This window comes from Aquarana catesbeiana, linkage group LG01 (assembly GCF_042186555.1).
Source record: "Aquarana catesbeiana isolate 2022-GZ linkage group LG01, ASM4218655v1, whole genome shotgun sequence".
Lineage (NCBI taxonomy): Eukaryota > Metazoa > Chordata > Amphibia > Anura > Ranidae > Aquarana > Aquarana catesbeiana.
This window is the reverse complement of record NC_133324.1, coordinates 166,114,072-166,138,911: the sequence shown is the minus strand read 5'-3', so window position 1 is coordinate 166,138,911 and position 24,840 is coordinate 166,114,072. Positions and strand designations below refer to the sequence as shown.

The 24,840-nt window shown below is 40.4% G+C and overlaps 1 protein-coding gene across 7 annotated transcripts in view; it reads left to right on the top strand.

Moving 5' to 3' along the window:
- Positions 1-24,840, top strand: part of KIAA0825 (KIAA0825 ortholog) — a 784,945-nt gene that overhangs the window by 202,196 nt on the left and 557,909 nt on the right. For all 7 annotated transcript variants that reach the window (XM_073624511.1, XM_073624512.1, XM_073624514.1 and 4 more), the window contains 3 exons: positions 11,376-11,552; positions 20,027-20,109; positions 23,931-24,155. In XM_073624511.1, coding sequence (XP_073480612.1) covers positions 11,376-11,552; positions 20,027-20,109; positions 23,931-24,155 — 485 coding nt within the window. The remainder of the gene's footprint in view (positions 1-11,375; positions 11,553-20,026; positions 20,110-23,930; positions 24,156-24,840) is intronic.

The following is a 24,840-nucleotide window of genomic DNA, read 5'->3' as shown; positions in this document are numbered from 1 at the left end:
TGTAATCATAATGACAACACAAACTACCCAAATGACCCTGATCAAAGTTTACATTCCTGGTGATTTTGGCCTGATAACATGCACACAGGTTGACACAAAGGGGTTTGAATGGCTATTAAAGGTAACCATCCTGACAGACCCTTGCATCTTTCATCCAGTGCTGCACTGATGTTTCTGGATTCTGAGTCATGGGGAAAGCAAAAGAATTGTCAAAGGATCTGCGGGAAATGGTAGTTGAACTGTATAAAACAGGAAAGGGATATAAAAAGATATCCAAGGAATTGAGAATACCAATCAGCAGTGTTCAAACTCTAATCAAGAAGTGGAAAATTAGGGGTTCTGTTGAAACCAAACCACGGTCAGATAGACCAACTGAGATTTCAGCCACAACTGCCAGGAATGCAAAGAAAACCCCACAAATAACTTCAGGTGAAATACAGGACTCTCTAAAAACATGTCGTGTGGCTGTTTCAAGATGCACAATAAGGAGGCACTTGAAGAAAGATGGGCTGCATGGTCGAGTCGCCAGAAGAAAGCCATTACTACGCAAATACCACAAAGTATCCCGCTTAAAATACGCCAAACAGCACAGAGACAAGCCTCAAACCTTCTGGCACAAAGTCATTTGGAGTGATAAGACCAAAATTGAGATTTTTGGCCACAACCATAAACACTACATTTGGAGAGGAGTCTACAAGGCCTATTATGAAAGGTACACCATTCTTACTGTGAAACACGGAGGTGGATCGCTGATATTTTGGGAATGTGTGAGCTACAAAGGCACAGGAAATTTGTTCAAAATTGATGGCAGGAGGAATACAGTATGTTATCAAAAAATACTGGAGGAACATTTGCATTCATCAGCCAGGAAGCTGCGCATGGGACGTGCTTGGACATTCCAACATGACAATGATCCAGAACACAAGGCTAAGTCAACCTGTTATTGGCTACAGCAGAATAAAGTGAAGGTTCTGGAGTGGCCATCTCAGTCTCCTGACCTCAATATCATTGAGCCACTCTGGGGAGATCTCAAACGTGCAGTTCATGCAAGACAGCCCAAGAATTTACAGGAACTGGAGGCTTTTTGCCAAGAGTAATGGGCAGATTTACCATCTGAGAAGATAAAGAGCCTCACCCACAAATACCACAAAAGACTTCAAGCTGTCATTGATTTTAACAGGGGCAATACACGGTATTAATAACTGGGGTATGTAAACTTTTGATCAGGGGCATTTGGGTAGTTTGTGTTGTCATTATGATTAATAAAGAGTAAACACGGTTGATTGATAATAAATGGCATCAGCCAAACACTAACCATGAGTGAAAGCAAAGTTTTTATGTTATCATTCATATTCTCTGAAAAATGGCCAAGAAGTTATAAATTCTGCCAGGGTATGTAAACTTAGGAGCACAATTGTATTTGGCAAGTGGAAGATCTTCACAGCTACTCATATAGAGAGAAAGCTTTATTAAAGAATATGTAAATCGAACATTTCATATTCCTGATATGTGAGCGCTATACCATGTACATGTATGAAAAGTCTGCTGTCTGTTCTCTTTGTATTGCTTCCTTTGTGTGAAATACCTGGTGTCCCTGCCAGTCCCTCTGCATTCCTATTAAAAACTGTCTACACTAGACATGAGAGCACAGCGTTGTCAGTTTTCAAGCTGTACTGGAAACTCTGCCTGCTCTCCTCCAATGATCAGACCGCACAGCCATTTACTGGGAAGACCAGTCTGCTGTTTCTCCTCCCCTCTCTGAGGTCCTTGTGCAGCTGAGAGCAAAAGGTATGTGATCACTTGAAAAAAAAGGGGGGAATGTGTGTGTGTGTGTGTGTGTATATATGTATGTGTGTGTGTGTGTGTGTGTGTGTGTATATGTATATGCGTGTGTGTATGATATACAGTATATACACACACACAGATGTTTTCCCTTTAATTTCTATTATAAACTTCAGAGGTTGTTTTACTGAAGGTTTACATATACATATAGGATTTTAATCAAATAATTAACTCCCCTAGCTGGGGTACTCACATATTGTGGGTGCGTGAGTGCACCATCCTTAACAAGCATAAAACGGTCAATCTCTCGGTGTGGCGTGCGGTGTGGCGTATGTAACGAAAAAACTCCTTCTCTCTCTCTGAGCAGAGAGAGAGAAGGAGTTTTTTCGTTACATACGCCACACCGCACGCCACACCGAGAGATTGACCGTTTTATGCTTGTTAAGGATGGTGCACTCACGCACCCACAATATGTGAGTACCCCAGCTAGGGGAGTTAATTATTTGATTAAAATCCTTTATACCTACATATTGCGCTATGGAGTTTTTTTCTCTTGCATAAACCATCTCCATTTGAGAACATTGGAAGTTTGCACAGCTGGTTCCTAATGAGCACAGGAGTGGCTCCAAGGCTTTGTTTGACATAGTTTAATCGCTGTGTCACACATAGGAAGGTGAGCATATACACCTGTGGGGGCGGCTGGAAGACACCACAGCATGTTTCTTGGTGGCACATTTTGGAAGATAGGATATGTGAAATTCACCAAATCTTTGGACTAATTTATTTGGGCACTTTTATATCATTGGATATACACGGTTTTGGATTTCATTTATTCACTATTTGTTATATTCTCTTGTATTTTATTTTGATATTTTAATTGATATGTTGTTTTGTTTGATCACTCACATTCTGTGTTTTACATAGCATTGTGCACTTCGCTAGGTAGGTATGTTGCCTCCACTATGTCATTTAGCATAAGTTGAGTTGCAAACGCATAATCAATTCTAGAGGAGGTTTTATATGAGGTAGAAAAACATGAATAAGCTTTAGTCTGGGGGTGTAACCACCTCCACACCTCAGTAACCCCTGCTGAAAGTGTCCACCCCAGCAGGTCCCCAGTAGAGGACTGCGAGGGCGTGGGCCTATCAAGATCAGGGGAGAGGGTATTATTGAAGTCTCCTAGGATTAACAATTTAACTGGACAGTACGGGGTAATCCTCTCCAAAATAGTGTATAGCACTTCCGGTTTGAAAGGTGGTGGGATATAAACTCCTACTATGATATACCTTTGTTGCCAGGCCATCAATACCAAAATCACAAATTTGCCATGGGGGTCCGTATGCACCACCTCAACATTACACGGGTAGGATTTATTTATCAATATTGAGACCCCCCTGGCATATGAGGAATACGTGGCATGAAAAGTTTTCTGAACCCAGGGCTTTTTCAAGGCCATCAGTTTGCCCCCTGTCAAGTGGGTCTCCTGTAGGATCAGTACCTGCGGGTTGTGAGTCTTGACATACTGGAACATCAGTGCCCTTTTAAATTTGGAGTTGAGGCCTCTGACATTCCAGGATATCACCGACATTGTTCCCTGATCACGTGACTCCATGATACCAGGGGAGAATTGCTAACTTCAGGGTGAATACGTCCCAACTGATACCCACCTGATGAGTGTATTTAGAGCCAGAGCCAACCACACATAACATAGAAAACATAGCAACCAAATTAAAGCTTCCCAAGCACCAGGTGCTTATCTTACCATTTCCGATCGTCCCCCAAAACAACATGGGGGAGGTCAGGGAGCGGCCTATACCCAAAAAACAAAAAACAAAACACAATGCCTGTGAACCTGATAGTCAGGTCACAGTGCAGTCTTCATTAGCACTGAGCTGAATTTAAGCTTGACTTTTGAATAGTAAATGTCTCTTACTGGAGGCTCAAAGTTCCTGGGATCACCCCAGCTAGTGTTCAACCTCTAACAGTAGGTGAGGGTTAAGGGATATGTATCCCGACACAGCTAGGGGGACCAGGTGATCTGGAGCAGTTGTATATTTCCACCGGGTAGTGGAGTTCTCCAGATAGGTAGATAAAACCCGGTCCTCCGCTCTGAGAGATAAGAACAAAATAAACAAAAAACTGGAGGGGGGGGTCACGTGTAAAGGTACACTTGAGGTAACTCCGGTGTTTACAGATAGTTTAGTAGGATAGATCAGAACCAGGATGTGAAAGATCCGTGCATTAGATGACTTAATGAGAAGAAACTTTTAACGCAAGTTGGTCAGCCAGTCGTCAGCATCCGCTGGGTTGTCAAAGAAACGGGTCGCTCCGTCATGTTGGACTCGTAAGCGGCTTGGGTAGAGCATGCCATATTTAATGTTCTTGTCTCTGAGTCGTCTGCGGACATCATTGAAGGTTTTCCTCTTCCTCTGCAGATCGGCCGAGAAGTCAGGGAAAAGAAGAATAGAGGAGTTGCAATGTTTGAGTGTGGGGTGTTTGCGGGCTTCCGAGATAATCCTGTCCCTGTCCCAATAGTTAAGGAAGCGGACCAAAAAAGGCCTGGGAGGACTCCCTGGGATGACACGGCCCGTGGGCACCCGGTGGGCCCTTTCAACAACGTATGTAGGGGGAACGTCCGTGAAGCCCAATAGATTTTTAAAGAACTCCTCTGCGAATACAGCAGGGTGGTCCCCTTCTTCTCCCTCAGGCAGACCCAGGACTCTAACATTATTGCGCCTCAGCCTGTTTTCGGCGTCGTCCGATTTTGCGACAAGGGACTGTACTGTGCGCTGCAACTCGGCAATAGAGGTGGCATGGTTGGCCATAAGATCTTTGGTGGCTGATACTCTGGACTCGGTTTCGGTCATTCTCCCCCTTATTTTGTCGAGGTCGTTCCGTATAAGATTACACTCCTCAGCGAGGTGGTCGATGCGTACCAGCAGCGAGGTCCTACTTCGCTCGATTGCAGCAAGGATCGTGGCCGTACCGTCTTGAGGCAGTGGGGCTGATCCCTCTGCCATTAGAGCCGGGCCAGGGTCCATTTCCAGGTCGGCCAGCAAGGCCCGAAGCCGCCCCACTATTATTGGATCGTCTGTGGGGAAGATGGCAACGGTAGCCTGAGCGGTGCGTCGGTCCTTGTGGCTTTGGAGGACCCCCTCCCTTTTTTGGAGGATGAGGACATCGAACAGTTCACCCCGAGAGCCCTCTATATGGGATACTTATCTGTGCCCAGGTGAGCGTGCAGGAGGCAATTAGAGGGCGATCAAGCTGGCAGCAGTCGCTGAGCCCCAGGAGAGAGCACGCTGGGCCGGGCGTCCGTGTTCGCCAGCAGCTCCCAACTTCACCAGACACAGAGGCAGAGACAAGGTGGTGAGGGTGTGATGCTGGGGACACTAAGGTGGAGAGGGTCCAGGGCAGTATGCAGTCTAGTGAGGGTGTCCAGGCAAAGTTTATCAGGCAGGGAGGGAAGGCCAAGGGAGCTGGTAGGAAAGCAGGAGGATTGGAGGGATGCTGGGCCTCAGGACCCCCCAGCCAGCCTACAGAGGCAATCTTCACCGGGCAGCCTAGCAATTCTCAGCAGAGAGGTGGGGGATAGTGGTGTAGCTGGGAGCAGGAATGTCCGCAGCTCGGGGTTCCTTTCAGGCCGACCACGGCGCTCCTCCGCCGGCCGGTGCCGTAGGAAAGTCCGGTGGGCAGCAGGCTCCACTAGGCCGGACCAGGCCGCGGCCTCTACAGGCAATCCCGGCAGCCCCACGGACCACCGGACCCTGCCAGGCACTCGGAGGGGCAGGCTGGATGGTGAGGGGAGTCCCTTACCTCACTGTCAGGCCAGGAACGGCTCCCCCCAGCAGGATGCAGGCTGGAAAGATGGCAGCGGCCGCGGGCCTGTAGGACCAGCTTCTCCCCGGCTAATCACGGGCTGATTTGGCACAATATTGGCTCAGACTGCAGCAGGGCGTGTGGAGGAACAATCGGGCAGGTAGAATGGCTTTCTTTTGTCAATTAGATGCACGGATGGCTAAGGATGGAGTTTAGGATAGCCGGAGCTCTCTTCTCACACGTCTGCTGCCTTTCACATCCGGACACGCCCCCATGTATCGAGTTATTGTTACTGAATTCCTCCAGACTAGGAAAAATTAGGATGACATGTTGTAACGGGAATCTTTTTAGCATCTGCATCATCAAGCAGATGAGTATTAGTTATTAAAGGCATTTATAAAATGCCAACAATTTACACAGTGCTTTTACACACTGTACATTCACATTAGCTCCTGCCCTCAGGCAACTTTGAATATAAGATCCCCATGTCACATGCAAACTAAGAGCCACTTTAGAGAGGAGCAAATTATTCTATCAGCATGTCTTTGGAATTTGGGGGAACATGCAAACTCTGTGCAAATAGTTTGTGCTGCAAGTCAGAGGTTCTAATCATTAGTCCACTATTTTGCCCAACAAAAAAAAAAAAAAAACATCTCCTGCAGAGGATGTTTGAAATGTACCTTCTATCTCTGTGCAGATATCTCAGAAAAGCAGTGAGCTAATAAAGCCAGCAGCACATGAGAATTCAGTCAGTTGCAATTTTTCAAGGAAATTGCATTTAAAGTTTTTAACAATCTAGAAATATGCAGCAGCATCTACAGATTGAAATGGAAAGGTAGTGTTTTAATAACAGGAAATCGTAAGGTTTGTGCAGTAGTTTTTTATTCATTTTAAAACAAAAACCTTGTTTTCCTTTCTAGGAATGAAGTAACTGATACTGTTTTCTTCTTGTTGAATCAAATTGTATTACAACATCTGATAATAACACTTGAACTAAAACCTTTACTACAAAAAGTTTTAGTGCACAAGAATTACACATTGGGGGTTATTTATTATAGGAAAATCCACTTTGCTCTGCAAGTGCATTTGAAAGTGCACTTGGAAGTAAAGTCGCTGTAGATCCGAGGGGGACATGCAAGGATAATAAAAAAAACAGCATTTTAGCTTGCACATGATTGGATGATAAAATCAGCAGAGCTTCCACTCATTTCAGATCTACCCCTTAGATTTAGAGCGACTGCACTTCCAAGTGCACTTGCAGTGCAAAGTGGATTTGCCTTTCGTAAATAACCCCGATTGTTACCTTAAAGCTGAACTCCAAGCACTGTCTTAGTTGCCAAACAATTTGTAATTCTGATCAGCCAGTCTGCAGTTTTAATAACTTGCATCCAATGAACATTTATGCAAAATGTGTATCTAAATCAGGGTTATGCAATTAGCGGACCTCCAGCTGTTGCAAAACTACAAGTCCCATGAGGCATAGCAAGACTCTGACAGCCACAAGCATGACACCCAGAGGCAGAGGCATGATGGGACTTGTAGTTTTGCAACAGCTGGAGGCCCGCTAATTGCATATCCCTGATCTAAAGTGTAACTGCACCTGTATATAAAAGGCAAGCAAATCAGACCTTAGATTTAGCATGGTATGCCTCTACTGTTGTGCTCTACTGCACAGTTGCATATACACATTCCGTAGAGAGATAAATAGGAGAACTGTGTTAGGCTCTCTTGTTCATCTATATGTAGTGTTTAGTCATGCCTGCACATGAACATAAATACTGTGCTGCACCACTGAAAGCTGGAAACATAGAGGGGAGCAACGCTGCATCCAAGATATCAATTTTTTGTCTACAACCCAAGGGAGGGGTTGTTTTTTTTTTTTTGTTTTTTTTGGAGTTTTTTTTGTTTGTTTTTTTTAATAAAGGAACAGCTGACCTTAGAAATATATGTACATCATACTTATCACTTTACCTTCATTTTTAAATATGCCTAGAAATATCCTTCAGTGATTCTTAATGATTGCTTTTGGTTTAGATTCAAGTTTGAATCCGATTGGTTTCTTTAAGGCGAATGGAGACTCTTTTCATATTAGACACATTAGGGTATATTTACAAAGGATGCATAGTCTGTTCACTTTGCAAGTGAAGTTGCATTTTGCAAGGTGATTTGCCCCAGAGTTTAGTGAATGTAGTGAAGTTTAACTTACAAAGAATACCCAATCACATGTAATGAAGAAAATAAGTGACATTTGTGCTTGCACATGATTGGATGATAGAAGTCGAAGCCAAAATTCACCTCATTCACTAAGCTTTTGGGCAAATTACCTTGCAAAGTGAACATTCTATTCCCCTTTAGTAAATGAACCCCATTTCTCATTCTGGACCATTGTGCTTTGGCAGAGTGTGATGTTAGTGTTGCTTTAAAAATAACTGGAAAGTCATAGTGTATGTCAGCTTGCTCTGAAGTTGAAAAAAAAGGTAGATAAAATTCCAGTAGAAGAGTTTTCTTTTGCCCTTTTCAACCTTACAATCATTTCTTGCAATGTTCTAGTTGTTGCTGTGACCATTGCAGTAAACCGAAGATGCCAGCACCGCGTAAATGTATTTTGTTGTATTACCGATCACAATACTTTCACTACAAATTATACCAAACACAGCCATGTACAAATCATTATAATTGTAAAGGTCCACGGAACAGACGACCCTGGAATTGTTTTTAACCCACGTAACCAGTTTATGTTAAGAAATGGATGCTAAGATAGGATATGTTTTTTAGAGGAAAAAATATATAAATTGCAAATACAGGGAAACAAATGAGGTCTTGTTAGTGCAGAACTGAAATCTAAGGAAAAGAAGATAACTAACGTCTTGTGGGTCAAGCAAAGGTTCAACTTTCTAACAAGAAATCCTTTCCTCTTCCAAAAAAGTAATCAGACTTTGGAATTTGCTGCAAGATGAAGTAGTGTCTACAAATGTACTCAGAGAATTTAATCTTAAATTGGATTCCTTAAGGCACACAGAAGCCTTTTGATTATGCCTGTGTTTTCCATCAAAAATACAGTACCTGTACATGACTCCTCTGATGCTGGAACTTGTCTTGTCAGCCACGCTGTTTTTTTTTTCTTCTTAAATAAAACGTAATGTATAAAGCTAAACCATTTTTCTCACATTCTTTCCAGAGGGTGATATAATTAAACTTTAATGATATGGCACACAAAATGTACCATTCATTATTCTGTTTTAGTCATATATTTCAATAGGTGTTTTCATCCTTAAGGCAAAAGTTGAAAAACCCCATAAAGCTGTGTTTATATTTAAATTATGGCGTATACAAAAGCCCACTGCAGTTTTAGTAAAATAATAACCTTGTTAGTGGTCCACATGGCTCAGACAGTTCCTGAGATGCAGAAAAGTTCAAACATCCCACATTTTAGGAATGCTACCCTCTCTGTGTGCACATCACTGTAGGCAGCTCTGAGGCATTCAAAAACAAATGAATCTGGTATCCCTCATTTCCCTATGGATTTGAAGCTTTTCCTGTTTGCCAGTAGATGGGTGCTGTTTATATGCAAAGTAAAATGATCTGTAGCAATAAAAGAAAAAAATGCCAATGTACAGTATATTGCTTTTTTGTGTAAATCTTCAGTTCTTCTTTAACACCTGTGGGTATCAGTTTTTTTAAGCTACTGGCCATTTTTACTTGCCTTTGGGTGTTCATAAATGGTTCTTTCTCATTTTGATGGCCCGGTGCAATGCTTTGAAAGGGTAAGGATATTATAAAACAAACCTAAGGGATAAGGTCAAGACTTAAAGCAATACTAGTTCTGGGATTCCCTCATCTCCTGTTTTGGCTATGGGGCAGGAAATGACGTGAAATATCCTCAATGGCACACAGATGGAAAAAAAAAACTGGCAGGGGTTATAACTCTCCCCTACTCTATCCAAAATGAAACACGTTTTGTCTTTAGTTCTGCTTTAATAACAAATTCAGGGTGATGCACAGAAAAGGCTTAAACGTGCTATATGGGAGCGACTTTTACTTTTAAAATCATAACATTTCTGACAGGTTCAGTGACTGACAGAGCCCAAATAAACACTAACCCATAGTACATTGCTTTTTCCTTGTGTTTTGGAGTATTACACTCATTCTGGTGACACCTAGTCAGTAGAAGATTATTACGAATGAAACCAGGGACCAAAAGTGTGATTTTCTTTGGGTTCTATGGATCATTTAGAGAAAGAAAAGTCCTGATTAAAAGCTGACTGTCCCTGAAAGGAGTGTGTAACATATCTGTGTGCTGAATGAACACGGCAGGGAAAGCAGGATGCCAGAGAAAAGGAGGGCAATATAACTCAAGTTATAGCAACAACAGTGTGCAAAGGTATTAAAAGTGCTCTTCAAAGCTTATAAACTGAGCAGTGACCAGTTTTAGGATCATCAAAGTTACTCAGATGCTGTAAAGGTCAAAAAGGCAGTACACAAATGGAAGAAAGTGTGGGAAATGCTATTTAATTGAAAACTCTGTACAATTAAGCTTCAGTGTAAAACTTAGGCAATGCAGTAGTATATTAACCCAAAGCAGCCAATCAAAAATCAGTTTCCCCTCTGTAAACTGTCAAAGACTAATTTCCAAATGGTGTAAGAGCTGTGGCATGCTGTCGGCTTTGTGCTACTGACTTACGATAAATAAACTCACTTGCTCTGATACACTGGAATGCAATGAGCTGATTCATGCATTTATGTATAAGATTGTTTTCACATTGAAAGCACCGTCCATTAACGCTAAAGTGCCGCTCGTTTTAGCGGCACATTAGCACTGTTTAAGTGGCACTTTTGGGCCACTAGCGGGGCACTTTTTACCCCAAAAAAAGGGTAAAAAAAACTGTTTTGCTTTGCTTTTAAAACGCTTTTAAGGCGCTTTGAAAGTGCTGCCCATTCATTCCAATGGGCAGGGCGTTTTGGGAGCACTAAATACAGCACTTCCAACCAGCCCCGAAGATGCTGCTTGCAGGACTTTTTGGACACACTGGAATGAATAGGAGGCGGTTTTCAGGCGCTTAGAGGTTATTTCCAATGCTAAATCGCCTGAAAACCGACCCAGTGTGGAGCTGGTCTAAGGGCTCATTCACGCTGCAGGTCAAAGAAGCAGCTAATACAGGCTTTTGAACTTTTCGAGCTCTTATTTTTTCTGCCTGGAAACTCCCTTCCATGCTAGCCAATGTGTCCATGCACACTATGGTTTTTTTAGGAGTTTACAGGCATATGCTCCTACAGGCAGAACCCCTCCCCCCACCACATTTTTGAGAGGAGCTTTCGAGCAGAAATGACACCTAAGTGCCTAAAAACACGCGCAATAGTGCGAATGAGCATGAAAAAGCTCAAAGAAGCTTGAAAACACACAAAAAATAGGAAAAATTAACTGAGGGGAGGGTTTGTAAAAAAAATAAAAACATGCAAAAGAGACCAAATAAGTATAAGCTTCTTCATGCTGAAATAAAAGCTCAATGCCTGTAAAAGCAGCTTTTTTGTGAGCTGCAGTGTGCATGAGCCCTAACTCTGTTTTTAAGAACACTAAAGGGGTTGAGTCATCCACCTCCTCCTTGTGTGGAACACATCTGTGGACCTGACCTCCCTGGTCGGCCTCTCTGCCACTCTCCTAGTTGGATTCGTTGAACTTTTCATTTATATTACAGTGCAGATAATTGCAGAAAGTTCTTGAAAACTTTTATAGTATATTTATTTTGTCTGCATTTTTCTTCCTTACTTTCCTTTAGCTGTTAACATAGAAGACCATCAGAGGAAAACTAGAGACACAACATTACAGCTAAAGCACCTAAAGTTATTGTGCAGGTTCATCAAACTCTTCCTGTGGCTTGAAGATGAGGTAGAAAAATCAAGTTCTGAGATCCTTTTTCTTTCATGTCACCCAGAATTAAAGGGACATATATCAGGTAAGATGAAAATGGTAATATTGTATTAACAGGGAAATTTATGTTATTGTAGCTGCCTCGGGCAGCAAGATACTTTGACTGGAGATGAGGTATCAAAGAAATCAGAAATTGTTGACATCACACCAGGACATATTCTTAAAAAAAGGTTTAAAAGGAATGTGGGTGTGTTGCTATTAACAACCAGTCAGATGTAGGCCATAATTTTTCTTCTGCTGGTTAGAAAATATAAAAAAATACTAGTTAATTTTTGCTGTCGGTGAAAGCTCCAGTTTCAGTTTCTAATGTTTTTATACATTTTTCATTTTAGCAGTTGAACCTTATTGCATGTTATTACATATTTTGTGTAAGTATTGCAGCATTGACCTGAAAGCTGGGGCTGCAGGGGAGGCGTTTTTCAGGTGCTTTACGGGCACTATTTTTAGCCCTTTAGCGCCTGCAAAAATGACTTCAGTGTGAAAAGGGTCTAAAGGAGGAACCTGTGAAAACTAGGTCATCGGTTAGGTAGATGCATTTCTTCAGTCTCTCCTCACTTGCTGATCATTAAAGCAAAACTTAACCTGTGCATCAATACCTTCCCCCTGCCCCACTTTCACGCTGCTATCTTCCAGTGTGTATACAAGTATTTGAGACTTGGCAGAGACCTGAGGTGCATTGGCGCATATGCATGCTGATTTCTACACATGCAGACAAATGCCGCTAGTTTCTGGTTTATGGCCACTGTAGCGACCCCACTTATGTGCAGGCATACCAATGCCAATGATGTGTGTGCAGGCATACCAATGCCAATGATTTGTGTGGGTCTGAAGTGAAACTTGCAATGTGGCATTCTCTCTCAGTAACACACTGCTGAGGATAGGTGTATTGTGGCAATCCCAGGAGGCAGCTGGGGGAAGCCTAGGCCAGAAAGCAGGAAGTGCTGCCTCGCAGCACAAAAAGGTACTACACTTTTACTACTCTACAGCAGGAAGTGTTATAATGGGGGATTTTAACTATCCAGACATAGACTGGGGGGAGGGAACCGCGCATTCATCTAAGGCTTGCCAATTCCTAAATGTCTTGCAGGACAATTTTATGGGTCAGATGGTAGACGCACCAACTAGAAATAAAGCGTTACTGGATCTACTGATTACCAACAATGCAGACCTGATCACGGATGTGGAAATACGGGGCAGTTTAGGAAACAGCAATCACAGGCTCCAGTATAGATCACACAAATAGGAAACATAAGGGGAATACAAAGACACTGAATTTCAAAAGAGCCAACTTCCCTAAACTACGAACCTTGCTAGAAGATATAAATTGGGATAAAATCTTAGGAACAAAGAACACAGAAGAGAGATGAGTTTGCTTTAAGAGCATATTAAATAAGGGCATTAGCCAATGCATGCCATTGGGTAATAAACTTAAAAGAGCAAACAAAAGTCCTGGATGGCTTAACTCCAATGTAAAAATGCATATAAAAGCAAAGGAGAAGGCCTTCAAAAAATACAAGGTTGAGGGATCATCATCAGCATTCAGACTTTATAAAGAATGCAACAAGAAATGTGCAATAAGGACGGCTAAGATAGAACATGAAAGACACATAGTGGAGGAGAGCAAAACAAATCCCAAGAAATTCTTTAAGTATGTAAACAGTAGAAAGGGGAGGACAGACCATATTGGCCCCATAAAGAATGAGGAAGGACATCTGCTTACAAAGGATGGGGAGATGGCGAAGGTATTGAATTTATTCTTCTCCTCAGTCTTCACAAGGGAATCGGGGGGCTTCAGTAACCAAGACTTCAGTGTTTATCCTCATGACACATCACAGGAAGCACCTCCATGGTTAACATAGGACATATTTAAATTTAGGGTGGCACAGTGGTGTAGTGGATAGCACTTTCGCCTAGCAGTAAGAAGGGTCGCTGGTTCAAATCCCAACCACGACACTACCTGCCTGGAGTTTGCATGTTCTCCCTGTGCCTGCGTGGGTTTCCTCCGGGTACTCCGGTTTCCTCCCACACTCCAAAGACATGCTGGTGGGTTAATTGGATCCTGTCTAAATTGTCCCTAGTATGTATGAATGTGAGTTAGGGACCTTAGATTGTAAGCTCCTTGAGGGTAGGGACTGATTGAATGTACAATGGATATGTAAAGCACTGCGTAAATTGATGGCGCTATATAAGTACCTGAAATAAATAAATTAAAATAAATTAGACTTGGGAAACTTAACATTAATAAATCACCGGGACCAGACGCTTGGACCCGAGGGTACTTGGGGAACTTAGTCAAGTAATTGCCAGACCATTGTTCCTAATTTTTACTGACTGGAATGGTACCAGCTGATTGGAGAAAAGCCAATGTAGCACCAATATTTAAAAAGGGCCCAAAATACATCCCTGGGAATTACAGACCAGTTAGCCTAACATCAATAGTATGTAAACTCTTGGAGGGGATGATAAGGGACTATATACAGGATTTTAGCAAGGAAAACTATATTATTAGCAGTAATCAGCATGGATTCATGAAGAATCATGCTTGCCAAACCAATCTATTTACCTTTTATGAGGAGGTGAGTTGCCATCTAGATAAAGGAAAGCCTGTAGACGTGGTGTATCTGGATTTTGCAAAAGCATTTGCACAGTTCCCCATAAACGTTTACTGTACAAAATAATGTCCATTGGCATGGACCATAGGGTGAGTACATGGATTGAAAACTGGCTACAAGGGTGAGTTCAGAGGGTGGTGATAAATGGGGAGTACTCAGAATGGTCAGGGGTGGGTAGTGGGGTTCCCCAGGGTTCTGTGCTGGGACCAATCCTATTTAATTCGTTCATAAACGACCATGGAGGATGGGATAAACAGTTCAATCTCTGTATTTGCAGACGATACTAAGCTAAGCAGGGCAATAACTTCTCCGCAGGATGTGGAAACCTTGCAAAAAGACCAGAACAAATTAATGGGGTGGGCGACTACATGGCAAATGAGGTTCAATGTAGAAAAATGTAAAATAATGCATTTGGGTGGCAAAAATATGAATGCAATCTATACACTGGGGGGAGAACCTCTGGGGGAATCTAGGATGGAAAAGGACCTGGGGGTCCTAGTAGATGATAGGCTCAGCAATGGCATGCAATGCCAAGCTGCTGCTAACAAAGCAAACAGAATATTGGCATGCATTAAAAGGGGGATCAACGCCAGAGATAAAACGATAATTCTCCCACTCTACAAGGCTCTGGTCCGGCCGCACCTGGAGTAAGCTTGTCCAGTTCTGGGCACCAGTCCTCAGGAAGGATGTACTGGAAATGGAGCGAGTACAAAGAAGGGCAACAAAGGTAATAAAGGGTCTGGAGGATCTTAGTTATGAGGAAAGGTTGCGAGCACTGAACTTATTCTCTCTGGAGAAGAGACGCTTGAGAGGGGATATGATTTCAATTTACAAATACTGTACTGGTGACCCCACAATAGGGATAAAACTTTTTCGCAGAAGAGAGTTTTATAAGACTGGTGGCCACACATTACAATTAGAAGAAAAGAGGTCTAACCTTAAACTACGTAGAGGGTTCTTTACTGTAAGAGCGGCAAGGATGTGGAATTCCCTTCCACAGGCGGTGGTCTCAGCAGGGAGCATCGATAGTTTCAAGACACTATTAGATAATCACCTGAACGACCGCAACATACAGGGATATACAATGTAATACTGACATATAATCACACATATGGGTTGGACTTGATGGACTTGTGTTTTTTTTCAACCTCACCTATTATGTAACTATGTAACCTATGTAACTTCCTGTACAATCGTGAAACTTTTGTATGAGGAAGAACAAAAAGAGAAAAGGCTGCTTCTGTAAAGTGTTAAAGTGGAACTGCACTGCATCTGAGGCACCACAAACCAAAAACACTGTTTAATTAATTTTTAATATTCAAAGCAAAGGCACCAATCCATCCATATCTCCATGCTTTAGTTTGCTGAGAAATCACTTTGAAAAACACCACCCTAGCATTTATGGCTGTGGTCATTTTGAGTAAGGACAGATGATTTACTTCCTGGAATCCATCTGCCCTTAGCTCAGGCAGCCAGCCAGGAGGGTGTGCTTAGCTGAGAAAACCCCTCCTCCCATCCTAAATACTCCTGGGATGAATGACATAATTTGCTTAGGCATGGAAACCAGGATATAACTGAAAAAAATTAAAATAAAAATAGTTTAAAACAAATAATTATGATATACAGTACTTTCTTATCTATTCATGTTGCGTGTAAATTACAACAATAATGTCCCAAAATGTGTTCATATACAGACGTCTCCTTTAAACTAGACTAAAGGCAAGAAAGAATGCTAAAGGTCAATATATAGTATTTTCAGTTTGTTGTAGCTATTTGTAAAAGACATCCACTTCATGTAAATAATCTTTTCAATATTTGCTAATATTTCAAAAATATTTTCTATGTATAAAATGTAATTATATGTGTACATAGGAGCTGCCATATTTGCTCACTACATCCAGAGGCACTTCTTCTGGACTCTTTACAAACAATGTGGTCAGATAACATGCTATTATAGTAAACTAACGAGGCTCACCTAGTGTTCAGGGGTTGCAATCTAGTCAGTGGACCTTTTGCTGTCCAATTTTTGCATATTTCTCCTTGGTTATTATATTGTAAAAAGGAGTACCCAAGATATTTTGATGATATCTGGTATGGGAAAAAGAATGAGTAAACTGATTTTTGTCTATGCCACATAATGGTATGTACCCTTGCAAAAAAAATGCTAAATTTGTTCAAGTATTTATTCACAGAGATAAAGTAAATCTCTCCCCACACGGTTTAGATGTCCCTATTCGGATACAGAAATAATATAATACATTGCAATTAGGGTATTCATTAATCTTAAAATCTTAGTTAATAATCATAGTTTTATAGTTAAAAATCCATCTTGTAATAATTTCTTAAGGGATTAATTGTAATATTCCAGACATTATATCCGCAAATATTTTCACATATATTTTCAGCTTTATCTGTGCATGTTTTTATCAGTTCAGATTAAAAAATATAGGATGCCTTTTAAGTCAAACCTGCTTTTCCTAATCTTATTCAAGTGAAAGGAATTGTTATATAATAGAAGGATTTTAGAAGAGATACCATAGGCTAGGCAGAGGCAGCCTTGCTCTTTTTGCCCTTTTATCAGTGGTAACATTTTCCTATTGTAAAAAGTCATCACAAATGAACAGAGAATATAGCATCACGGCAGTCATATTGCCTGTTTAGAGCTTTCAGTGTTCTTTAAAAACTTAATAAAGGTCTCTACTGAGGTTGGATTAAAAGAACCTGTTAAGAAGGCAATTGCTTCCCAAGAGATAACCTCTAATGATAAGAAAAAGGGGAGAAAGTGTTATTGCCGCTTTCACATTGTTAAGACAGAAAGGTCTCTGTATCTTTGTCCTACAAATGAATTTTGAGAATAATCTTATACTGCTTGAAGAGATAAAAATCCAGGTACTTCTTGCCTGCCAGCATCTGAAATTTCCACTAAGGATTTGATAAGGGATTAGAAGTTTTCTATTTGTGTGAGCTGCCATAGTGGGAGACAGATGTGATCAGACGTTGGTCAGAAGGTGATGTAAAGACACGTGATCTCTCAATCACAAGCAACATATTTTTAGAAATTAATGTATTAATATGGGACATTGGCATACAATATTTAATTAGTGCAAGAAGTGCAACAGATAAAGGCTGGTTCAAATAAAAAGTAACTTATCAGTAAAAAAGCTAATAAGAAAAATACCGAGTGTATAAGTTGCAAAAAAGCTTACAGAATCTTGAAAACATTTCTGTATGACCAATCAGCACAAATGCTTGTTAGAGAACACTTGCTCGTTTTGGTATCTGAATAAGAAAGACCAGCAGTCTTATGGCAGTCGGAAATTGACTAATGCCGCGTACACACAAGCAGACTTCTTATCCGCCTGAACTCCGAAGGACTTTTCTACGGAGTTCCGTTGGAGTTCCAACGAAACGGACTTGCCTACACATGATCATACCAAAGTCCAATCGTTTCGAACGTGATGATGTACAACTGGGCTAGAATAAGGAGGTTTATAGCCAGTAGCCAATAGCTACCCTTGCATCCTTTTTTGTCTGTCAGTGCTTGCCAACTGCTGGTTGCAAATAGTAATACGTTATTTTAAACAATACCCAATACAGATTTTTTTTAGGACTTTTGAGGTACCCAAGGACTACACATCAATTTTTATCCAAAAAACACAAATAAAAACATTCAATAAGTAGAACCTAAAATCAGAGCATATACTTTAAAATATTGCAATAATTTATATTCCCTTCTTTATGGTGGATCACTATACAGTATCTCACCAGATAGCCAAGCAATCACCATATAATTGTATCTGTCTTATGTCTTGCTGGAAGTGTTATAGGGATATTTTTTTTTTCTCCTACACATTTTGTGGTTTGCCCCACAGGAGGATGGGAGAACAAAAATCTGTGCAGATAGAGTAACAAAAAAAATAAGAATTTATATATATATATCACTTAATACCAGTTTTAACACAAACTGCATTACATTTGATATTAATTTTCTGTAAACTTCCAATTTCCACTGGATTCACAAATAAAACCCACATGGGCTACATCCTTGTCATGAATTTCCTTGGGGTCAAGCACATGGGTACATTCAAGGGATAACTGGAGAGAGAACAGATGTATTTAAGTTAGTTGAGCATATGTATATCTCCCCATGTATAGCATGACCATGCTCCCTCTACCATGAGCAAAAACTTGCCGGTATATGAGGCAAATGTGTAAATATTCCTACCTAACTGTAGCCAGTAGAAAACTTCTATCCTTTAGGGTTCTTGTTTGAAAAACCTCACTTTAAAAATTGGTGTTCAGGGCAGTTGATGGGTAGTTTTCTTAAGTCTACTGCAAGCCAGAGTAGTAAAAAAAAGTGTCATCAGATTAAAGTCACTTTGCTAATGTGCAAGCCAAGAAACTAACGTATCATAAATTACCTTAGTTACGATTATTAGATGTAATATGAACCAGTCATTCACTTCCTGATGAACTAAGGATGACCGTGGTTGGTCTATTCAGAGAGACTCTACTTGCCTGATGTCTAAGACACCTCCTCAAAAATCTGTATTGTTTATAGTTCTGATATATTGAGGATGTGGTACCCTTTTATTTAGCTCGCCACCATCCTATTAAAATTTTATGTATATAACTTTTATATTTACTTTTAACAAATTATTATCTAAACATAATAAAGAGAATGTGTTTTAATTTATTTTAATAAAGAGAATGTGTTTTAATTTATTTTAACATAGTAGTTTAGACAGCTTATCTTATTAATCTTTTGTTGGCTGTTATTTTTTTAAGGTGGTGGAACAGCAAGCTGAGAAGGCCAGAGCAGTCTTCATTTTGTATCAATATGCTATCGGGGTCCTTATCGATAATTAAAATATACAATCTCTCTAATGTGTTCATGGTCTCCCACAAGGTCCTTCTAAATGGAGTGGTAGAATTCCTTCTGAACTGGTCTACCCATGTGAAGGAAGCAGGGAGCCTGCAGTGCCACTTCATAGCAAAAATGAGTGCCCCAAACACTGGGCCTAATTTACTAAAAGATAAAAATGTATTCAATTGACCCTAAAGTGTTACTAAACCCACAACAGTAAAATCAGTTTGTATATGCAGTAAAGTATGTTTGTTATACTCACTGTGGAATCTAAGGGGTTAATCCTCTGCATTGTGTAAAAAGGCTGCTGGATCTTTCATTCACGGATTCTCCTCTCCTTTCACTGACTCCAGAACAGGTCCAGATAAGACAGTTACTGGAGTCAGGCTATACATGCTCAGTTTGGTTTGTATTGTTAGAGAGTTTTTTTTCTTAGTAGAGTGCATGTGATCAGCACAGGGCCAGACAGAGGGTCAGGGGTCCTGGACCCTGATAGGACAGCTTAGAGCAGTATGAAAACTCCTCCTACAAGCTTTAGCCAGGAACAGATAGACGTCACAAGACTGCTATATACTGCTGATGAGAAAAGGTATTTAGCAGTTTATATTTACTAAAACGATTGCATTTCCATGTTCTGTGTACTGTGGGAGACCAGATATAGTGAATGCAGGGTCCTGGATTTAGTAACACTTTAAAGCAAACAGCTGGATACATAATTGAAATACAAGTGCAATGGTTTGCCTTCCAACAGGGTGTAATTCTGTTCTGCCATTCCTGTATTCATGACGCTGTGCTACAAACCTCACTTTGCTCCTTTTGCAGTTAAATGGATTTAGCTTTCTCATGTGATCAGGGGCAAATAATGTTTATATAATTATATTAATATAGCATATTATTAATATTTACTCTGATATATATATATATATATATATATATATATATATATATATATTAATAATATTGAAAAACAGGCATTTCATACACTTTAATCATCATGTTCGGACTGTGTTCTCTGTATAGGGATTCTAAAGACGGATATTGGAGAAGATAATATAAATGAAAGCTGCCAACTGGATAAGAGCTCCCTACTTATCAAGGAAATGGTATGTATCATATAATCAGATCAGTATTATTAGCACATCAATATATTTATGTTCCATTTATTTAATAATGTACAGTGTGACAGATGTCTAGTGACATTTTCAGGACTTTACCTAATCTTCACCAGGGGAGCAGAGTACAGTATATTGGCCAACATTACCATTAGCCATTGGACATTAAATTAGACATACGAAAAGTTTTATATATTTAATATGTTTTTCATATCTGTAATAAAACATTTTTCCCTGCTTTTTTTGAAAGTAAAATAGAACTGTAAAAAACAAAACAAAAAAAAACCTCAGCTTTCTTAATAGACTATTGATGTGTTGCCAGATATATTTTAGAGGTTTCAGATGCGTTACCTGAGTTTTCAGAAAGGGCTCACATTTAATTTTTTATAAATTTGCTCATGTGTAAACTTGGAAGAGTATCGTGTCAACCTTGTTACTGGATTTGGGGCCTACTTAAAGCGGACCTTCAGTAATTTTTTCAACTTTCCATCTATTAAATTCTCTGCCCTTGTTTTTTTACCTTTTGGATAGTAAAACTTTTTTTTTCTGCCAGTAAATACCTTATACAGTCCACTTCCTGTTTCTTGTCTGGTCACTAGCCTAGGCTTATGACATAATGCACAGCTCTCTGTCACTCTCGTGAGAGTTTTCCAGGAAGGGAAAGGGGTGAGTCATAAGAGGGCCAATGAAAGCTGCAGAGCTGGAGGTGTGCCTCTTTGTGAACAGGCAGCAGCTTTAGCTTCCCACAGTTAAAATGGCTGCAACCAGACTTAGTGGAGGGAGATTTCTGCAGCATATTTGGCAAGTACAGAATCACAGTATATATAAAATATATATATGTGGTTGGAGGGAAGCTTCAGAATGGCAAAGATGTTTTTATTACAAATTATGTGAGCAGACTGCAGTTCCTCTTTAAGTGAACCATTCCGTAATTCCACAAGTCTGCATGAGTATATATTTTTTAAATTTAAAAACAATCCTTTAGTTCCAGGCAAGTGACTAGGATTAGATTATGTCATCAGTCAGCTGCAGGTAGAGGAAAGCCTTTCCTCCGTCTCCTCTCTTCCAGCAGTTAGAAAACGTCATTATAACTTTGTGGCACATCACAAGGTGAGAGTTGTAAGCAGGGGTTGACCCTTGTGGAACATTTCTGAACATAGCCAAGATGTACATGACTGTGACATCTCTGAGCTGGCATCTCAAAATTAAATACTGACCATTAGATTGTGACTGAACAATGATTCATCCTGCAGAACAGAAAAGCAGTTGAAGACAGATCAGGGAGAGTACTGTGACCCCTAACAAGAGGCAATAAATGCTTGTAAGTGTTACATTTACACATTGCTTAGCCTGCATGTTCTTAAAAAAATCGATTTGATACTAGGTCTACATTAGAGGCAGAGACACTCAAATGTAGCAATGTGTATGTGTGCATACAGTAAATGTGTGTGTATACAGTGCTGTGCAAAAGTTTTAGGCAGGTGTGAAAAAGTGCTGTGAATTAAAGAGATATTAAAATGTAATGTCAAATATGGTTAAAAAAAATAACAAACATGTTATACTTACCTGCTCTGTGCAGTGGTTTTTCAAAGAGCAGCACTGATCCTCCTCCTCTCGGGTCCCCTGCTGGCACTCCTGGCCCCTCCCTCCTGTCGAGTACCCCCAGCTTGCAATGGGGGCACACAAGCAGGTGTGCTCCGGAGCTGATGCTCTGCGTGGCCATGTAGACATGAAGCCATGGCTCATCCCTGCCCCCTCTCTCTTTTCATTGGCTCACTGGCTGTGATTGACAGCAGTAGGAGCCAATGGCTCCTGATGCTGTCTCAGCCAATGAGAAGGGAGAGTCCCCGGAGAACTGGTGCTCTCGTGAACATTTCTGGATCGAGAGGGAGCTCAGGTAAGTATTGGGGGGTGGGGGCGCTGCTGCATATAGAAAGTTTTTTGCCCCCGTGCTCTTCTTCTTTGTAAAGACGTTATCTATCGTGTAAAATGCCACGCGGGGTACAGAGACTTCCTAGACTCTGGTGTTCTGAGTCTTATTTTCAATTACATTCTTGCCTCTTTTATACGCAATGGCTTTTGTTATGATGGCTTATGTTTGAAAATGTATCATTTCAAATTCGCCAATGTTCTGGTTTCTGTACTTACCGTGTGTTCTCTTTAAATAAAGAATTGAGAAAAAAAAAGAATGCTTTCAGAAATAGAAGTGTTAATAATTTATTGTTATCAATTAACAAAATGGAAAGTAAATAAACAGAAGAGAGATCCAAATCAAATCGATGTTTGGAGTGACCACCCTTTACCTTCAAACAAGCATCAATTCTAGGTACACACAGTTTTTGAAGGAGCTCAGCAGGTAGGTTGTTCCAATCCTTCTGTTTCTTCATGTAATCCCAGACAGACTCAATGATGTTGAGATAAGGGCTAGGTGGGAGCCAAACCATAATTTCCAGGACTCCTTGTTCTTCTTTATGCTGATGATAGTTCCTAATTACATTGGTTGTATGCTTGGGGCCAATCACACGCCTCACTGATGGTATGGCATGATGAATAAGTATCTGCCTGTATTTCTCAGCATAGAGGACACCATTGATCCCGACCAAATCTCCAACTCCATTTGCAGAAATGCAGCTCCAAACATGCAAGGAGCCATGCTTCACTGTTTCCTGCAGACACTCATTATTGTACTACTCGTCATCCTTTCAGCGAACAAACTGCCTCCTGCTACATCAAAATATTTCAAATTTTGAATCAGTCCGGGGCACCTACTGCCATTTTTCTGTATCTCTTCTGGCCAGACTTCTTTGGACAGTAGATGGGTGTAGCTGGGTACCACTGGTTTATACCAGTTCTATGCCTATGGCACTGCTTGACATCTCCTGATTTTAAAGGGAAATAAGCATGATGTGTCTATTATCTGCTGCATTAGGGTTCCTTGGCTGACCACTGTGTATACGGTACTTAACGTTGCCCCTTTCTTTTTGCTTGTTCAAAATACTGTGGACAGCACATCTTAAAACCCCAGTCTGCTTTGAAATTTTTGCCTGGGACAGACCTTGCTGATGCAAGCTTGTGTCTCGTTGCTGTGTTCAGTCTTGTTATGGTGTATGATCTGTGACATGAAACTGTCCTCCACAACTATACTTAATGGCAGAGTTTGACAGTTTCTCACCCAGTTTAAGGCTTCCTACACAGCTGTTTCTGTTTCAGTTAATGACTGTATTTCAACCTACATATAAAATGAATGGTCATTAGCACCTGCTTGGTGTAATTAGTTAATCATGTAGTGTGCAAGTGCAAGAATTGATGCTGGTTTGAAACCAAAGGGTAGTCAAACCAAATATTGATTTGATTTAGATTGTTTTCTTCTGTTAGCTCACTTTGCATTTTGGAATTTGATAAAAACAATTAAAATGCATATTTTCTGAAAGAATTCTTACAGCATTTCCTCACACCTGCCTAATTGCACAGCACTGTGTGTGTGTGTGTGTGTGTGTGTGTATATTAGAATTGTGGAAACAGACCTTGAAATTATTAATTATATTTTAAAGTGCTTTTCCACTGTTTGAATGAATGACAGAATGTGGGCATGGCTTACAATTTTTTGGGCATGTTATATAAAATAGGTAATTTTTGCTGTATGTCATTAATCTATTATAACATCATTTGTTCTGTCGTCCATTGCATAGCACATGAAAAGCATATACGTTTTTTTTTTCTTATCACCATTTATGTATAAATACAAGTCAGCTGACAAAGTTTTTCTGTAGCAGTGAATGGTATATGATCTTGGTATGTGTTTTACTTTATAGCCTACCATGAAATTTGGCTGGAGGAAAAACTTGAAAGATATGGCACTCACCCTGGTTCATGATTTACCCTCTGTGCTTGAAGAGGTGACGGCTAGAGTCCTGCAGAGCGATGCAGAAGAGCTCTCTGCCAATGCTGGATGTAACATGACCCTTGTTAATATCCCCAAGTCATATGAACACTATGGAACCATTGCAGAACAACTGAGACCTATGAAAGTTGTCAAGGCAAGTGCCAAACTGTAGGATTGTTAAAGGGTAACTCCACTTTATAGAGAAAAAATATAGCAAATAAAAGAAAAAATAATCTAGCATATACAATTACTACACAAGCCATACACAAGAATGATTACCTTTTAAATCTGCGGCACTGTAATTTTCTGCAAAAATGTAATGCAATATGACAACCTAGAGGCCATGTATATGCAGTTCATGTACAGAACTTCCCCAGAAATGTAATTTCCTGCTTGTGTAATTAGTTCACTGATTTTCCCCTGAATTCTGCAGTAAGATACAAATTAGATTTTGGCATCCTCTGCGATATTTTTTTTTACTTTTGAGATACTCCCAAAGGGCTAACCATTTTTAAAAAGATGCAGACCCTGCAACTTTCCTCATTAGAATACTGCAGTCTGCATATTGACATAATTGAAGAACTATTTCTTCAGTGCAGAAACAGGGAGGACTCTGCAATGAAGTGCGTTTATATCCTTGCAATGTACAATGATCACCCAGAAGGGATTGTTGTTGTCTCAACAAAAGTGGAGTTACTCTGTAAAGTGTATGATTTATTGCAGTTTGTGTTTTGTGATTCTAAAAACTGTATAGTGACTCTAAACAGTGGGGTTGATTTTAGGGATGCACCGAATGGGTTTTTTGGTGCCGAAAACCGATACCGAAAATAGATCTTCCT